Source organism: Aedes aegypti, chromosome 1, assembly GCF_002204515.2.
Source record: "Aedes aegypti strain LVP_AGWG chromosome 1, AaegL5.0 Primary Assembly, whole genome shotgun sequence".
Lineage (NCBI taxonomy): Eukaryota > Metazoa > Arthropoda > Insecta > Diptera > Culicidae > Aedes > Aedes aegypti.
This window is the reverse complement of record NC_035107.1, coordinates 59,358,224-59,375,837: the sequence shown is the minus strand read 5'-3', so window position 1 is coordinate 59,375,837 and position 17,614 is coordinate 59,358,224. Positions and strand designations below refer to the sequence as shown.

The window sequence follows — 17,614 nt, the reverse complement described above, 5'->3', positions numbered from 1 at the left end:
CAACACGATTTCCGATAGAAATTTCCGTGATATTTTCGAAAAAAGAATCAAAGAATTCAATTTCCAGGATTATAAAACCCAAGGAACACACATGTTACAATTGATGCAGATTAACTCTTATATGACTATATTTAGTCATATATCAGTTGATATGCCTCCATTATAACATGTGCGTCACTCGGGAAGAAATCCCAAGGAGATACACGCTAAAACCACAGAGGAATTCCTGCAAGAATCCCAAAAATAAGCCCAGAAGAATCACAGAGGGATGTCTAGAAGAATTTAGAAAAACTAGAAGAGCTTCGAAAATCTTCAGGAGAAGCTTCGTGTTTTTTTTTCTTATTTGAGTTTCCAAACCTGAGCAAATGACACGGTCCAGGAGGTGGAAACCTCTGTGGAGGAAGGATTTGTTCTTTCCCAATAAAACTTTTCAAAGATATCTTTATACATTGACATAGTTATGATTACAACATGGCTTAAAAGTGATTGCATTCGTTTCAATAAAGTCGTCACAAGCAGACAGAATACAACATCCATTTCTCACCTACCGAATAAAACCTACAACAGAAATAACTAACTACAAGAAGCGCACAATCGCCTCTCGACTTAGAACAATTTTTGAAACCGAAGTTTATCTTCCACATCCTTAAGCCGTATCAGTTCCTGCAGATTTTTAAGCTCTTTACTGACAGCCCCGGCCAGAGCCGGATCCAGCTCGGCAACCCGTTGGAAATCGGCTTTCGCCCGGTCTGGATTCCACGCTCCCACGTGAGCTTTTGCTCTTCGGAACAGGGCTTTCACGTTATCCTTGTCATACTTGTCCAGCACTTCGCTGCAGTGCTCGATGACTGCGTAGTAATCCTTGTCGAGTAGTTTACACTGGGAGTAGTTGAGAAGAAGAGGAACTTTGAGTTGGGCCAGCTCCAGCCATTCTGTGTCATTCGGTTTTTCCCTAGAAGATAAAGTTGCGATTAATTTGGAACAACTTTCAATTCATGTTAGGAATCTACTTCAACATCAACTGCTCAATCAACCCCGCAGCGTACGAATACGCCTCCGTCGCACCGACATAGTCCTTCCTCGAATAGCACTCGTTCCCCTTCTCCCTCAGCTTTTTCACCTGTTCCAGCTTCTCCTTGTCACTCAACTGCCAGGAATCCTTCTGATAGTCCTCCGGATGCTCAATCGATAGCACCTCCAGCACAAACTCCAAATCCTGCGGACACCCAAAGATCTCGTCCAAATCCTTATACCCGATGCCCTCGTTCTGGAGGGTCATCCCGCAGCAGTGCTTCCGGTGTTCCGATGATTTCATCGAATCCCGGATCGTTTTCGACACGAAGGGGTACTGCTGAAGCAACGATTTATCGCACCGGAACTTGGCCACCTCGTGGAGGGCCATTTTCTGCAGACAGACCTCCCACACGTCCAGTTTGAACTTTTTGCCCAGGACCAGTTCCATGGGTTTGGCCATCTCACGGCTATCGTCCAGCACGGTACCGTCGAGCTTCCGCGTCTGGAAGTGGAATTTGATACGGGTGCCATCCCGGAACGGAACCACCTTAGTGCCTGCGTGGAGGGTTTCTTTGACGATCTTCGCTTCGTCCACGCAGGGATCCATGCTTTGGGTCGTTGGAAGGGAAACTCTGAAAAGTGATAGGAAAAATTGTAGTTTACGACGTGAACGAATACCTTTCGTGTCCGGTACAATTAGGTCAAAGATAATGGACGAGCTATAGAGCATACACTTCACGTCTTTGCGTTGTCCTTGATGACACAGGTGGAGTGGGAACTTACGAATCGAATACCTAACAGACACAACCCACTTAGCCTACCAAACTGTTTTAAAACACTATTCGTCAAAACAAAATTTAAAGCCCAGAACCAGCTGACAGAAGAAAACATTTTTGGTGCGGGTGGTTTTTGGGGGTGGTAAAGTGAGCTCTGCGCTGCGCCTACTCACGACTCATGCGGTGGCAGTGAGATTCATCGAGCGTCCATCATTTCCACAGTGGGCCAGCATTGAAAATGATTAACGATATGGGAAGGTTTGAATCTGAGAGTTTGAATAAAATGTAGTGAAGTTTAGTTGTGGAACATCACATCACAAAATACGCTTCACTTCAGAGCTGCTATCGGCTAACGAGAACAAACTGAGAGGGGAGATGAGGGGAAATATTAAAATGCACGATCAACCATTGAGCTCTCGCCGAGCGGTGTCACGAACACGTGCGCAAATTTGCTGGTTGAAAATACTGCCATTTGATTTTGCTGCGAACAGCTGATCTTTGTTTATATTTTCAACCAGCAATCTTTAAGTAGTGTTGGTGACATGTAACGTGTATGTACACGAGCGCAGAAACCACTATTAATATATTGCTGTCACTTGGGCCTTCCTTAGCCGAGTGGTTAGTGTCCACGGCTACAACACAAAGCCACGCTGAAAATTTCTGGGTTCGATTCCCGGTCACCCCAGAAACTTTTCGTAATAGAAATTTCATTAACTTCCCTAGGCCGTTTTGACTCATATTCCGAACACTTAAGGCCAACAGTGGCTTCAAATGCATCTGGTGGGCATAAATTAGATGAAAATAATGAAAATTTTAGTTTCTTTGCAATATCCTACTGTTAGATGTTGACTGTACTAATAAAAATAATTATTTAAACTTGTTTAGTATTGTTTTTACGTAAAAGTATTGAACAACATTTTGATTCAAATGCCGAACACTGCTTTCAATCTGTCTCATATTCCGAACACCTTGATTCAAATTCCAAACAGCACGAATAAATCGTATTCAAATGAAATATTTCGAAAATAAATTTATCTGAGCTGGTTTTACTGGTCTGGAACTAGAGAGTTATCACTACTCCCGAGGTATTAAAAAGATTGGAAGATGATTAAATTGAATTGTAATTGACTGCCATTTCCTGGTTATTTGCAGGCTTGATAGAAACTCCTCTGCGATGCTAAGAGGAGGCGATTTTGCCGTTTTTCTGAGGAGAAAAAAATAAACTCAAAATTTTCAACACAGATCCTCAAGCGATTTGAGTGAGAGTGCAAAAAAATGCGAGGATTATTTCAGGCACTCTCTCTTTCTCGTTGCGATGCTCACCATCACTCACACTTCAAACAAACTCTCGAGTCTGCCGCCCGAACAGACAGTCCTCGGGGAGTTGTGAGAACACCCTTTTTTGATGGAATTTTACTCGTTTTTTTTGTGCTGCATCTTCCTCGCTCATTTTTCGTTGCCTCTCTGCTTAGCATTTTTTCGCTCCCTCGCAAAGAGGCAAAGGCAGCACGCTGCTCTAGAGTAAGTCACCGAACTCTGATTATGTTGAGGAGAATTATCAAGCCTGGTTATTTGATGATATATTTCAGCGAAACATTTCAACCTCATCGCCATTCAAAAACCTAGTGTTCGGAATATGAGTCTGTTCGGAATTTGAGACAAAACGGTATCATCGTAGAAACCACACGATATACGAATGCGAAAATGACAATTTTGGCAAAGAAAGCTCTTAGTTAATAACTGTAGGTGCTCATTGTACACTTAACTGAAAAGCAGTTTTATGTCTGTGAGGGCGAAAGGCCAAGAAGAAGAAGATATTGATGTCACACTCAGACGACATCAATAAGTATATTGTAGAGTAATATGAATCCACAATAGATTGTCGTTGTTGAATTGGATGGAATAAATACAAATTGATGTCAGCTTTGATATTTTAAGATTTCCGTAAAAAATCTGAGATTTGAAAGAGAATTTTGAGATTCCTATAAGTGTCTTCTCCGGAACCTTCCTTCGATAAGGCGAGAATCGTCCTAAGTCTTACTAAGGCTCCCGCAGCCGACTCGTAAAATTTTGATCATCAGATTGAACCTAACTAAGCCCTAACTACGCACTACTCCTTCGTCATCGAATACCAGAGGTAGCAAGTGCAACAAACAGCCGTATTACACCATAGAACTTCGTGAGCACAAGTTTAGCAAGCAAATCCGGTAGTTTCGGGTTGAACTTTGATTAAAGGATCACTGAGCTTCAACTAAACACTATATTACTAGTTGCATTTAATTCTATGGTTATTTAATTCTACTGAAATTTAAGGCGAATAATTGAACTGCGTATGCAGATAGAATTCAGGTATTCATAATTAAATTTTGAATTTTACGTGAGAATAGGATCCTAAAGCCCTGTCCCAATTTTAGTGCCAAACGCTTATGTTTAGGCCAATAACACATGTTTACTCAATTTTCTAATGTTTTCCGTTGGTTTGAGCCCAAAAAACATTTTCTTAGATTTTGTCACACTCCTTGGCTTAAACTCAAATTTTGGGTGTATTTTGTTTTCCGTGTCCCTTCCGAAATGTCAGATAGGAACAACCCCAGTGGTAAAACTAAAACCCCTGTGGTGTTTTTGTCGACGAAGCGAACGTCAAACATGATCTTAAGTGTCAAGGTTCATTTATGGATCCAATTTTTAAATTTAAGTTTAAACATGATAGGGGAAAAGCATTAATTTTCGACCTAAAAGAATTCTGTGCCAATTTTCGGATTTTCATACAATGTAGGCCAAAATCATATGAATGGGTCGAAAATTAATGCTTTTCCCCTAAAGCCGTTATTTGAGCGGGAAATATTGCTAAAGTAATTGCAGTAAGATGCTCTTTCTTGTTATTGAATAAAAACAAGACTTCTTTAAAAATTTTAGGACCCAATTTTAATATCCTAGATACTTGAATGCCTTTTGGGATTCTGGAGTTCCTGCAGAAATTTTGGGATTCCGATAGGTATTCTGGATATTTTATAATAATTCTGGGATTCTGTAAGCCATTTAGGGGTTCTTATATAAATACCGGATACCCCCGTTGGTTTGACCACATATACTAATCTGAACACTTTTGGAACGGAGTAGAGTGAAATCGAACAGTGTGGAACGGAACGCAGAATCAAAACAAAACAGAAAAAGAGGTAATCAGAAACACGATTCTAGGGTGACTAGTAGATGAAGTTGAAAACGAACCCCGATGGTTTGCATGAGTTACCGTTCAACTTAGCGGGGGTGCACGGTAGTGGAAATCGGGTATTTGATCCAGCTATCAATCTTTTGGAATTATTTGGGTATCTTTGAGACATTATTTCTGTAAAAATCTGTTAGACATCGTTGGGAATCCTGCAAATACAAATCTTTGAGATTCTTGCGAAAACTATTGAAAATTTCATTTAATACCGATGATATTCGGTTCTGTTAGTATTTTAGAAACAAACCCTTAATTCTTCATCCAGCCATCATACTTTTGCATGATGAAAAATACACTAAATCCTGCATAACTTTTTTGTTTCATAGTGGATACTGCTGAAATTTTCAGCAGATCCCGGAAAACTCATCTCTTCTCTCTAGTTTAAAATCCGAAAGTTTTGGAAATATGGTCCAAGTAGTTCCGGAGTTATTCTGGATTGTCTTGGGGTACCAAAATTGGCCACAACATCGCTGCAACGGATATCTCAGGATCCTTATGAACTAGACGGTTGGTGTTTTCGGCAAAGTTGTTCAATAGAACAAGGGCTGCTTGGTACTGAAAAATCTGTTTGGGAATTCGTCCGCTAGGTGGCACTAATAACATTTTTTCTTAAACTTTCTATAATTCAAGTTCCTGATGAGTTAGAAAGTAGGTATTTTTGGCAAAGTTGTTCAGTAGACTGAAGCCTATATGGCAGCGAAAAAACTGTTTCGGAATTCGTCCGCTAGGTGGCGCTAATAGCGTTTGATAACAAGAGTATATAAAATATCATTGAAAATAGTTTTGCAAGGAATAAATTCCCAAACAAATATATTACCGTCAGACACTTTTTGATCTGCAAAATAACTTTGCCGAAGACTTCAACCTTCTAGCTTATAAGGATCTCAAGATACAAGGATTTGAAGAAAATTGTTTACTAGCGTCACCTAGTGGACGACCCAAGTAACAATGAAAACTGAATAGCCAGAGTATATTCTGAACATGGGCTGATTAAAGGTGTACATGGCTGCATACGATGACAGCAGAACACAAACATGAAGAAGAGTTTATTCAATACTCTTATTCAGCAGAACACTCACTGCTGAATATAAAGCTGAATAAAGTATTTTCCAGCTACATTTTTCACTACTACTCTGCAAATATAAATGACATTGATTAAAACTGTGATCAACATTCATTATCAAATTGTTTCGTATAAAATTGATGTTTATAAAAAAAAACAATCTCGTTTTTGTTAGTCGTACAACAAATGTTCACACCATGGAGTGGAAAATTGTTACGATAGTACTCAACCCGTTAGTCATGATTAAAATAATGCATTTTTTTTAACAATATTTGATCATGACCCTGATTATAATTAACATGGGCTTATAATTTATTAATTGGGCATCTATGAGAACATATTGAAAAGCGGGATTCTATTCTTGGCACTTTTGATTCACTTCGTCTGTGGGGTTTTTTGAAAGCTACTGAGCTCATATTTTGCCACAATATGCGATGCATTGAAGTGCTTCTCATAGCAAAGTTTCAGACAATTCGGTCGAGGAAAACCCCCCATGCCAAAGTGAATCATGGAAGTGCCCAAGTAGCTCTGCACCCTAGTCATAAGATGAAATAACTACATGCGATCCCAAAGATATATCCTCATCACATGTTAGCTATTTAAAGGAAACGGTAAAAATAATTAATTTTCCACTTAAACCACAAACACAAACCACACACACTTTTGACAGCTGACTCATGTGTTTTTGGATAGCGCTTGAACCTTTTCTCCAGCCTCAATGCAACCTTTGATAAAAAATAATACAAATGTTATTCAGACAAGTCGAAAAGTTATCCCTTTGCTTTGAGTAATATTCAAGTGTTCTCCGGTGGAGCAGATGCTAAGGTGAGTGGCTTTAAATCAGTGAATCCCAGTTCAATTCTCAATTATTCATAATTATTATTCTTCACTATTAAATTTCAGCAAACATCTCTACAACGTATTTGGAATTGTTAGTGGCATTGATAATCTTCAAAACTATAAACCTGTAAACCATTTATTTAATTTTTGGTTCATTGCTGAAAAGAGGTTGAATAAGCGATCGTTAAGCTTTCCTTGGCTGCCATTTGTTTAAAAATAGAATTATCGTCATTCAAAGGGATTCGATAAAAGCGCTTGCTAAGCGTTAAACCAGACTCTTATATAGTCTCATGTAAGCTAAAAGCTGAACAAAATCACCAAAATTAGATGTTTAACAGCTGAATAGAAGTGTATGGAGGCTATAGTCAGCTTTTATTCAAACAAATTTGATTTGGATTAGTTGTAAAAGCATTTGAGCAGCATCAAATTGTTACCTGGGGAATTCCCAAACAAATTTTTCACACTACACATTTTTTTTTAAATTAATGGAAGAATTTTAAGAGTTTAGCTCTCATTTTGCTGAACAACATTGCCGAAAATACCAACCTCCTATCTCATCCGGATCTGAAGACATGAAGGATTGAAGAATTTTTTACTATTGATTTCCCACTGCCAGATAGCCCTCGTTCTTTGCCGATCTCATTATCGACAACATTGCCGAAGACTCTTACTTTTTAGCTCATCAGGATCTCGAGTTTGCAGAAAAATGTTATAAGCACCACATAGCAGACGAATTCCCGAACAAATTTTTCACTGCCAGATAGCCCTCGGTCTACTGAACAACTTTTCCGAAATATTCAACCTTCTTGCTCATTAGTATCTTGAGTTATAGAAAATTTAAGAAAACAATGTTATTAGCACCACCTAGCAGACAAATTCCCGAACCAAGTGTTCTCTGCCAGATAGCCATCGGTCCACTGAACAACTTTAATAGCCATTGAACAACTTTGCCGAAAATACCAACCTTCTAGCTTATCAGAATCTTGAGTTATAGAAATTTAAGAACAAATGTTATAAGTGCCACCTGGCGGACTAATTTCCAAACCCTTTTTTTCACTGCCAGATAGGCCTTGTTCTACTGAAAAACTTTGTCGAAAACACCAACCTTCTAGTTCATCAGGATTTTGCGTTATGAACAATTAAAGAAAAAAATGCTACTACCGCCACCTACCGGAAGAATTCCAAAACAAAGTTTTCACTGTCAGATAGCCCTCGGTCCACTTAACCGCTTTGCCCAAAACAGCAACTTTCTAGCTTATCAGGATTTTGAGTTATAGAAAATTTAAGAAAAAATGTTACTAGCGCCACCAACTGTCTAGCTCATAAGGATCCTGAGATATCCGTTGCAAGGATGATGTGGCCAATTTTGGTACCCCAAGACAATCCGGAATATCTCCTGAACCACCTGGGACATATTTCCAAAACTTTAAGTCCTTAAACAAGAAGAGTTTTTCGGGAACTTCTGAAAATTTCAGTTACTCAGGTTTTAGTGTTTTTCAGCATGCAAAAATATGTTGGCTGGATGATGGCTAATTTTCTTTCAGAAGCTTAAAAAGCAACTCCAGAAGCTATATAAACCTTCTCTAGACGCTAACGAATCATCCCCAGAATTTTTCGTAACTCCAAAGCTTTACGAAAGTTCTCCAGAAGCTATACAAAACTTCTCCAGAAGCTTTACGAAGCTTCCCCAGAAACTTCAAGAAGTTTTATCAGAAATTTTGTCAGAAAGCTTCTTTAGAAGCTTTACGAAACTTCTCCAAAAGCTTTATGAAGCTTCTCCAGAAGCTTACGATTCTTACGAAGTTCTTTACTGAGCTTCTACTGAAGTTTTATGACAATTTTCAAAGCTTTTCCAGAAGCTTTACGACATTTTCCAGAAGCTTTACGAAGATTTTCCTGAAGCTTAACGAAACTTCTCTAGAGCTTTACTAAGCTTCACCAGAAGCTTTACGCAGCATTATCAGAAGCTTGTCGAAGATTATCCTGAATCTTCTCTAGAATCTCTCCAAGTTTACCTCGAACCAATTCAAAGCTTCTCCAGAAGCAATCCGGAGCTTCTCCAGAAGCTCTTCGAGATTTCTCCAGAAGCTTTTCCTGAAGTTTTTCGAAGCTTCTCCAGAAGCTCTTCTAAACTTCTCAATAAACTTTTTGAAGTTTCTCCAGAAGCTCTTCGGCGCTTCTCCAGAAGCTCCCTGAAGCTTCACCAGAAGCTATTGAAAGCTTCTCCAGAAGTTCTTGGAAGATTTTCCTGAAGTTTTTGGAAGATTGTCCAAAACCTCTTCGAAGCTTCTCAGAAGCTCTTGGAAGCTTCTCCAGAAGCTCTTGGAAGCTTCTCCAGAAGCTCTTGGAAGCTTCTCCAGAAGCTCTTGAAAGCTTTTCATGGGATCTTGGATGCTTCTCCAGAAGCTCTTGGAAGCTTCTCCAGAAGCTCTTGGAAGCTTCTCCAGAAGCTCTTGGAAGCTTCTCCAGAAGCTCTTGGAAGCTTCTCCTGAAGCTCTTGGAAGCTTCTCCAGAAGCTCTTGGAAGCTTCTCCAGAAGCTCTTGGAAGCTTCTCCAGAAGCTCTTGGAAGCTTCTCCAGAAGCTCTTGGAAGCTTCTCTAGAAGCTCTTGGAAGCATCTCCAGAAGCTCTTGAAAGCTTTTCATGGGATCTTGGATGCTTCTCCAGAAGCTCTTGGAAGCTTCTCCAGAAGCTCTTGGAAGCTTCTCCAGAAGCTCTTGGAAGCTTCTCCTGAAGCTCTTGGAAGCTTCTCCAGAAGCTCTTGGAAGCTTCTCCAGAAGCTCTTGGAAGCTTCTCCAGAAGCTCTTGGAAGCTTCTCCAGAAGCTCTTGGAAGCTTCTCCAGAAGCTCTTGGAAGCTTCTCCAGAAGCTCTTGAAAGCTTCTCCAGAAGCTCTTGGAAGCTTCTCCAGAAGCTCTTGGAAGCTTCTCTAGAAGCTCTTGGAAGCATCTCCAGAAGCTCTTGGAAGCATCTCCAGAAGCTCTTGAAAGCTTTTCATGGGATCTTGGATGCTTCTCCAGAAGCTCTTGGAAGCTTCTCCAGAAGCTCTTGGAAGCTTCTCCTGAAGCTCTTGGAAGCTTCTCCAGAAGCTCTTGGAAGCATCTCCAGAAGCTCTTGGAAGCATCTCCAGAAGCTCTTGAAAGCTTTTCATGGGATCTTGGATGCTTCTCCAGAAGCTCTTGAAACCTTCTCCAGAAGCTCTTGGAAGCTTCTCCTGAAGCTCTTGGAAGCTTCTCCAGAAGCTCTTGGAAGCATCTCCAGAAGCTCTTGGAAGCATCTCCAGAAGCTCTTGAAAGCTTTTCGTAAGATCTTGGAAGTTTCTCCATAAGCTCTTGGAAGCTTCTCTAGAAGCTCTTGGAAGCTTCTCCAGAAGCTCTTCGAAGCTTCTCCAGAAGCTCTTGAAAGCTTTTCGTAAGATCTTGGAAGCTTCTCCAGTAGCTCTTCGAAGCTTCTCCAGAAGCTCTCCGAAGCTTGTTCAGAAGCTCTTAGAAACTTCTCAAGAAGCTCTTGGAAGCTTCTTCAGAAACTCTTGGAAGCTTCTCCAGAAGCTCTTGGAAGCTTCTCCAGAAGCTCTTGGAAGTTTCTCCAGAAGCTCTTGGAACCTTCTCCAGAAGCTCTTAGAAGCTCTTAGAAGCCTTGGAAGCTTCTCCAGAAGCTCTTGGAAGTTTCTCCAGAAGCTCTTGGAACCTTCTCCAGAAGCTCTTGGAAGCTTCTCCAGAAGCTCTTGGAAGCTTCTCCAGTAGCTCTCTGAAGCTTCTACAGAAGCTTTTCGAGACTTCTCCAGTAGCTCTCCGAAGTTTTTCCAGAATCGGTTTGAAGTTTCTCTTTAAGCTTTTCGAAGCTTCTCTATAAGCTTTTCGAAGCTTCTCCAAAAACTCTACGAAGCTTCTCCAGAAACTCTCCGGAGCTTCTCCAGAAACTCTCCGCAGCTTCTCCAGAAACTCTCCGAAGCTTCTCCAGAAGCTCTCCTAAGCTTCTCCAGAAGCTCTCCGAAGCTTCATTTTCGGCAGCTCTTCGATGCTTCTCAAGAAGCTTTTCGACGCTTCTCCAGATGCTTCACGAAGCTTCTCCAAATTCTTTACGTTGCTTCTCCAGAATCTTCTCCGAGCTTCTCTTGAAGCTTAACGAATTTTCTACAGGGCTACGCTGATTCTATTGAGCATGACCCATTCTTTGATTTGTTTTGGTCAATTCTAATTTGTGTTTTTTTATAACTCCTTGATGGTTTTGTCATCTGGTTACATTATGAAATGTTTTTTTATTACATGGTTTTCTTTCATTTCCAGTCCACAGAAAAAAATCTCTCAACTTTCTTCCATTGATAATAGCTATTTCCGGTCAGTTTTCAACGCTTGCTTACACTCCCTCAATGAAGCCCCCTTGTCCCGTTCTTCAAGCCAAATTTTGATTCGCTTTGGTCATTATTCTAATAATTCTCATCTACACAGTTAGATAACAAACACATACAGAAGAGAGACAGACACAGCAAGATGTGGGGATGTCGTGGTGAGATGTCGGTCGATGAATCAAAAAACAGTAAATGTGTACCGTAAAACGGGGTATCTTTGATAATGCGGGTAACTTTGATAGTGCGTAACCTACCACATAATAAACGAAATATCATAATTTCTGTTAATCAGTTAAGCAAAACGAATGCACAATTAAAGAATATTAATATGACACTTCATGTAAGAGTGGTTTTCATTTGAATCAAGAACATTTGAGGCTTTTTATACGAATATTAAAAATTGACACGATTTCAGCATTTTCGAAACGCTTACAAACAATCTGTTCTACGATCACTATTTGACGTAGTTTTGAATAGTTAGCCACTTATCTTTGACAGCCTAGTTATCATAGAACTTGAATACGGTCTCAAATCTCTTAGCGAATAGCCTTTTCACAAACTGGGACCATTTTTGCAATCTTAGTCAGAAATTTCCATATCACGTTAAACGCCTAGAGGTATGCAATGCCCTACAAATGTTCGTTATTCATTCAATTTTGTTCGATGCATACCCCATTATCAAAGTTACCCCAAAACAGAAAACCGACTTTCGATTATATGAAAAATTATATATCCATTCAAAATAAATCTTTTGGCAATCTATCAACTGCAATCGATTGCTAGGATGCCAGTACTTGTTTTAAAAATATAAATAATAATTCTTTGAAACAGCATGCATAAATATTCAAGTTTCCTTCGAAAAAAAACTATCAAAGTTACCCCGTTTTACGGTACGTGAAATGCATGTGAAATAAGTGTCAAACAAAAAATGAAATGGAATGTACATGACTTACTCAATTGCAATGGAGTGAAATGTTTGCTTTTGCTTGACAACGGATAAAATTGCTTTCAGATTTCCTTCATGATTCTCTAATGCTGAGGGGGGACATTTCCCCCTCCAAAATTGCGATTTCCAAGCGCTTTCAGTTGATACTAATTGATGCTCTAAGACTAGTTTGTTTTGGTTTAGTTTTTGTTTTGTTTTGTATCAACAACAATTATAGGGAACAGTGCTCGGAAACGATGAAGCGATAATATCGTTCGATACAATGCTTTGAAATGGGATAGCCGATTAGTGTTCTAAGATTTTTTTAGGTTAGAAAAAATGTTCCGTCGTTCCACTTTGATATGGTTCATCATAAGTTTGCAAAGATTGCTGTGATCGCTTCGAAATTTGATAAATGGAATATCAGAGGTTCCTACGATGTTGTCGCTTCATCCGTTTCCGGTTCCTTTGTTTCCCTCTTCTTTAACAATACTTTTGTTTCAAATTGGATTTTTGCATACTTACAGTGTTGCTTGGTTTTCAAATTTCACAGCAATTGGTATTCGATTAGCCTACCGAATAGGTTAAAATAATACTTTCCTACGTGTGAATAATTGCTTAATAAGTGTAAAATCATCGCCTCATCACCGTTGGTTCGAATCACAGTTAATCCAGTCCCACGCTCGTTCGGTGCCCGGCCCTTACTTCGACAGGTTGACCACATTCTGGAACAAATCCGAACAGTCCTGGCCTAGAAGTAGGTTCTCAACCTGTTCATCCGAGAGACCATCCCGTGCAGGATCCGACGAGCGTTGGAAGAGAAAAAAATCACTCCCCGTACCGGAGCCGGTCCCGGAACCGGACCCATTGCCCCCATTCCCGACCCCCGTCAACCCATCGCTCCCATCCCGGACCACTTCCGATTCGGAGTTCCGTCGCTCCAGCGAACGCCCAATTCGTTGGATACCCTGGGTGAAGGCATCCTTGACCCGATCGCTCGTGTCGATGATGATGTCCAAGCTCTGCCTCCGGCCGGAACCGGATCCCGTGGGGGTGGTAGCGGTTTCTTTACTACTGGTAGAGCCCGGGGTCGGGGCGCAGCCGGTTATCGAGATCGAAGCTGATCGACCGATGGAACGGCTCGCGATCCATCCGGTGATGCCTTCGCTTTTCCGCGTGTTCTGGTTGGCGCTGTCGTCGTAGATCTCCATCTTGATTATGCGCGCTTTGACCCTGGGGAAAAGGAGAAACTTGGGTTATTCAAAGCCTACTGTGATTCGGAATAGAGGTCTTCAGATCGACAAGCGTCCGCTTCAGACTCACCTGGGTCCCGAATGGCTATCATCGGAATCTGTATCCGTAGTATCGGAGATCAGATCCGCCACCAGCCCATTGTGGTCGTCCTCCAATGCTAGCGAATTGTGCTGCGAGTACCCAGAACTGCTGCTATTCGAGTTGGACAACCGAATCTCCGTCCACTGCTCGATATCCTCCGACGACATGTTGGTGATGTCATCGATGGTCCGATTTGGCGAGAACAGATAGTTGTTGTCCGAATCGCTCTCCCCTCCTGGACTAGGCTTCCGGGCGAAGTCTTTCAACAGGTGCGGACAATCCAGCTTGTCCAGATACTTGGGCTTTATCGGGCTGGACTTCAGCCCGAGCTTGGCCGGGAACTCCAGGTACTCATCACTGCTCTCGATCCGCGCCGCCGACGGGGATTTACTGAAGGGCAAATGCATACCGCCTAGACCTAGCTGTTGAGTTCGCGGGTGATTCGTCGACGAAGATGAAGAGGAGGCGTCCTCGTCGATACTGCTGGCACGGGCCTTGCGCTGCTGGTGAATCTCCTCGGAGATCTTCTCTAAGCGCGTGAGAGCCTCGTTGTAGCTCATCTTCGCCTCGGACACCTTGGCTTCCAGGTCTACGACCTTCTGCTTCTGTTCTAGAAGTAGAGCGTTGTAGTTGGCTCGAAGTTCGTAATAGGGCCTGAAACGAGATCAACTCATGGTTACCGATTTGCGTTTCAAGACTTGGAACATTTCAAGAGTAATTCGTCGCTGAAACCAGACCCCAACGGCACTCAAACAAACATACTCTATGGAGTTCTTCAGATCTACAGACGTAACCAAAGATCTTACGAAGGTTTATGAATAAGGTTCATATCCAAGCAGACTCAAATAAACATATTCTACAAAGTTTGGAGTCTAACGGCTTTCTAGGGTTATCCAAGAACTCCGTTGAACCTAGGTCCTCAGATCAACAAACGCAACCAGTAAATTATTGACGATGGATCAACAATTCCTACAACTCCGGTAAACCAAGTTTAACATTTTCCGGTAATCATTGAACTCCTTTGGACTTAGGCTTCCAGATCTACAAGCGTAATTTGTAACATTATTATTATTATTTATCTTTATTAGGGAGATTTTCAGCCCTTGGCTGGTTCATCTCCGATTTGTAACATCTCTGTTATCAATAAATAAGGTTCACAGCCAAACAGGATCAATTAAATATGTCTTATCAAGTGTCAAAGTCAACGGTTGTCCAAAAACTTCTTTGAGTGAAGACCTTCGTATCTACAAACGTGACCAGAGATCTTTCGGACATGGTTTATTGAGGCTATATGGGAATAAAGCTTATTCATAAATCTACCAAAGATTACTGGTTACGCTTGTAGATCTGAAGACCTGTACTCGAAGAAGTTCTTGTACAATCTTGAACGGTCGTTGAACTCATAACTTGACGGAGCATGTGTGCATAAAATTAATTCAAAGATTCCAATCAAAGATTCCAAAGATTCCAAAGATTCCAAAGATTCCAAAGATTAAAGATTCCAAAGATTCCAAAGATTCCAAAGATTCCAAAGATTCCAAAGATTCCAAAGATTCAAATAGATTCCAAAGATTCCAAAGATTCCAAAGATTCCAAAGGTTTCAAAGATTCCAAAGGTTTCAAAGATTCAAAGATTCCAAAGATTCCAAAGATCCAAAGATTCCAAAGATTCCAAAGATTCCAAAGTTCCAATTCCAAGATTCCAAAGATTCCAAAGATTAAAGATTCCAAAGATTCCAAAGATTCCAAAGATTCCAAGATTCCAAAGATTCCAAAGATTCCAAAGATTCCAAAGATTCCAAAGATTCCAAAGATTCCAAAGATTCAAAGATTCCAAAGATTCCAAAGATTCCAAAGATTCCAAAGATTCCAAAGATTCCAAAGATTCCAAAAGATTCCAAAGATTCCAAAGATTCCATCAAGATTCCAAAGATTCCATAAGATTCCAAAGATTCCAAAGATTCAAGATTCCAAAGATCCAAAGATTCCAAAGATCAAGATTCCAAAGATTCCAAAGATTCCAAAGATTCAAAATTCCAAAGATTCCAAAGATTCCAAAGATCCATTCCAAAGATTCCAAGATTCCAAAGATTCCAAAGATTCCCAAAGATTCCAAAGATTCCAAAGATTCCAAAGATTCCAAAGATTCCAAAGATTCCAAAGATTCCAAAGATTCCAAAGATTCCAAAGATTCCAAAGATTCCAAAGATTCCAAAGATTCCAAAGATTCCAAAAGATTCCAAAGATTCCAAAGATTCCAAAAATTCCAAAGATTCCAAAGATTCCAAAGATTCCAAAGATTCCAAAGATTCCAAAGATTCCAAAGATTCCAAAGATTCCAAAGATTCGCAAAGATTCCAAAGATTCCAAGTTCCAAAGATTCCAAAAGATTCCAAACGATTTCCAAAGATTCCAAAGATCCAAAGATTCCAAAGATATCCAAGATTCCAAAAGATTTCCAAGATTCAAAGATTCGCAAAGATTTCCAAAGATTCCAAGATTCCAAAGATTCCAATAGATTCCAAGGTTCAAAGATTCCAGGTTCAAAGATTCCAGATTCCAAAGAATTCCAAAGATTCCAAAGATTCTCAAAGATTCCAAGTTCCACAGATACCAAGATTCCAAAGATTCCAAAGATTCCAAAGATTCCAAAGATTCCAAAGATTCAAGATTCCAAAGATTCCAAAGATTACAAGATTCCAAAGATTCCAAAAGTTCCAAGATTCCAAAGATTCCAAGATTCCAAAATTCCAAGATTCCAGAAGATTCCCAAAGATTCCAAAGATTCCAAGCTTCCAAGATTCCAAAGATTCCAAAGATTCCAAAGATTCCAAAGATTCCAAAGATTCCAAAGATTCCAAAGATTCCAAAGATTCCAAAGATTCCAAAGATTCCAAAGATTCCAAAGATTCCAAAGATTCCAAAGATTCCAAAGATTCCAAAGATTCCAAAGATTCCAAAGATTCCAAAGATTCCAAAGATTCCAAAGATTCCAAAGATTCCAAAGATTCCAAAGATTCCAAAGATTCCAAGTTCCAAAGATTCCAAAGATTCCAAAGATTCCAAAGATTCCAAAGATTCCAAAGATTCCAAAGATTCCAAAGATTCCAAAGATTCCAAAGATTCCAAAGATTCCAAAGATTCCAAAGATTCCAAAGATTCCAAAGATTCCAAAGATTCCAAAGATTCCAAAGATTCCAAAGATTCCAAAGATTCCAAAGATTCCAAAGATTCCAAAGATTCCAAAGATTCCAAAGATTCCAAAGATTCCAAAGATTCCAAAGATTCCAAAGATTCCAAAATTCCAAATTCCAAAATTCCAAAGATTCCAAAAATTCCAAAGATTCCAAAGATTCCAAAGATTCCAAAGATTCCAAAGATTCCAAAGATTCCAAAGATTCCAAAGATTCCAAAGATTCCAAAGATTCCAAAGATTCCAAAGATTCCAAAGATTCCAAAGATTCCAAAGATTCCAAAGATTCCAAAGATTCCAAAGATTCCAAAGATTCCAAAGATTCCAAAGATTCCAAAGATTCCAAAGATTCCAAAGATTCCAAAGATTCCAAAGATTCCAAAGATTCCAAAGATTCCAAAGATTCCAAAGAAGATTCCAAAGATTCCCAAAGATTCCAAAGATTCAAAGATTCCAAAGATTCCAAGAAAGATTCCAAAGAATTCCAAAGATTCCAAAGATTCCAAAGATTCCAAAAGATTCCAAAGATTCAAGATTCCAAAGATTCCAAAATTCAAGTTCCAAAGATTCCAAAGATTCCAAAGATTCCAAAGATTCCAAAGATTCCAAAGATTCCAAAAGATTCCAAAGATTCCAAAGATTCAAAGATCCAAAGATTCCCAAAGATTCAAAGATTCCAAAGATTCCAAAGATTCCAAAGATTCACAAAGATTCCAAAGATTCCAAAGATTCCAAAGATTCCAAAGATTCCAAAGATTCCAAAGATTCCAAAGATTCCAAAGATTCCAAAGATTCCAAAGATTCCAAAGATTCCAAAGATTCCAAAGATTCCAAAAGATTCCAAAGATTCCAAAGATTCCAAAGATTCCAAAGATTCCAAAATTCCAAAGATTCCAA

The 17,614-nt window shown here is 39.8% G+C and overlaps 2 protein-coding genes across 5 annotated transcripts in view; both read right to left on the bottom strand.

Moving 5' to 3' along the window:
* Nucleotides 1-441: 441 nt before the first annotated feature.
* On the bottom strand, nt 442-1,922 carry LOC5576828 (AH receptor-interacting protein). Of its 3 annotated transcripts, none has more exons than XM_001656223.2 (3): nt 1,709-1,922; nt 1,011-1,646; nt 442-952 (listed from the first exon to the last, which is right to left on the bottom strand). In XM_001656223.2, the coding sequence occupies exons 2-3, from the start codon at nt 1,619-1,621 to the stop codon at nt 607-609; spliced, it is 957 nt and encodes a 318-aa protein (XP_001656273.2). In that variant the 5' UTR covers nt 1,622-1,646; nt 1,709-1,922; the 3' UTR covers nt 442-606. The 3 variants fall into 3 exon arrangements, with proteins under 3 accessions (XP_001656273.2, XP_021713123.1, XP_021713129.1); XM_021857431.1 differs by having other exon boundaries at nt 1,747-1,922; XM_021857437.1 differs by having other exon boundaries at nt 1,798-1,922.
* A 10,366-nt stretch (nt 1,923-12,288) lies between these two features.
* LOC5571384 (dentin sialophosphoprotein) overlaps nt 12,289-17,614 on the bottom strand; it is a 32,049-nt gene continuing 26,723 nt past the window's right edge. For both annotated transcript variants that reach the window (XM_021857406.1, XM_021857413.1), the window contains 2 exons: nt 13,513-14,178; nt 12,289-13,422 (listed from right to left, as the gene is read on the bottom strand). In XM_021857406.1, coding sequence (XP_021713098.1) covers nt 12,891-13,422; nt 13,513-14,178 — 1,198 coding nt within the window. In that variant the 3' untranslated portion in view covers nt 12,289-12,890. The remainder of the gene's footprint in view (nt 13,423-13,512; nt 14,179-17,614) is intronic.

Bases quoted from the DNA above. Each gene is read 5' to 3' on its own strand.
- LOC5576828 (XM_001656223.2), bottom strand. From the start codon at position 1,621: ATGGATCCCTGCGTGGACGAAGCGAAGATCGTCAAAGAAACCCTCCAC. The intron at 953-1,010 runs GTAGATTCCTAA...TTTATCTTCTAG, and splicing joins ATTGAGCAGTTGATGTTGAA to GGAAAAACCGAATGACACAG.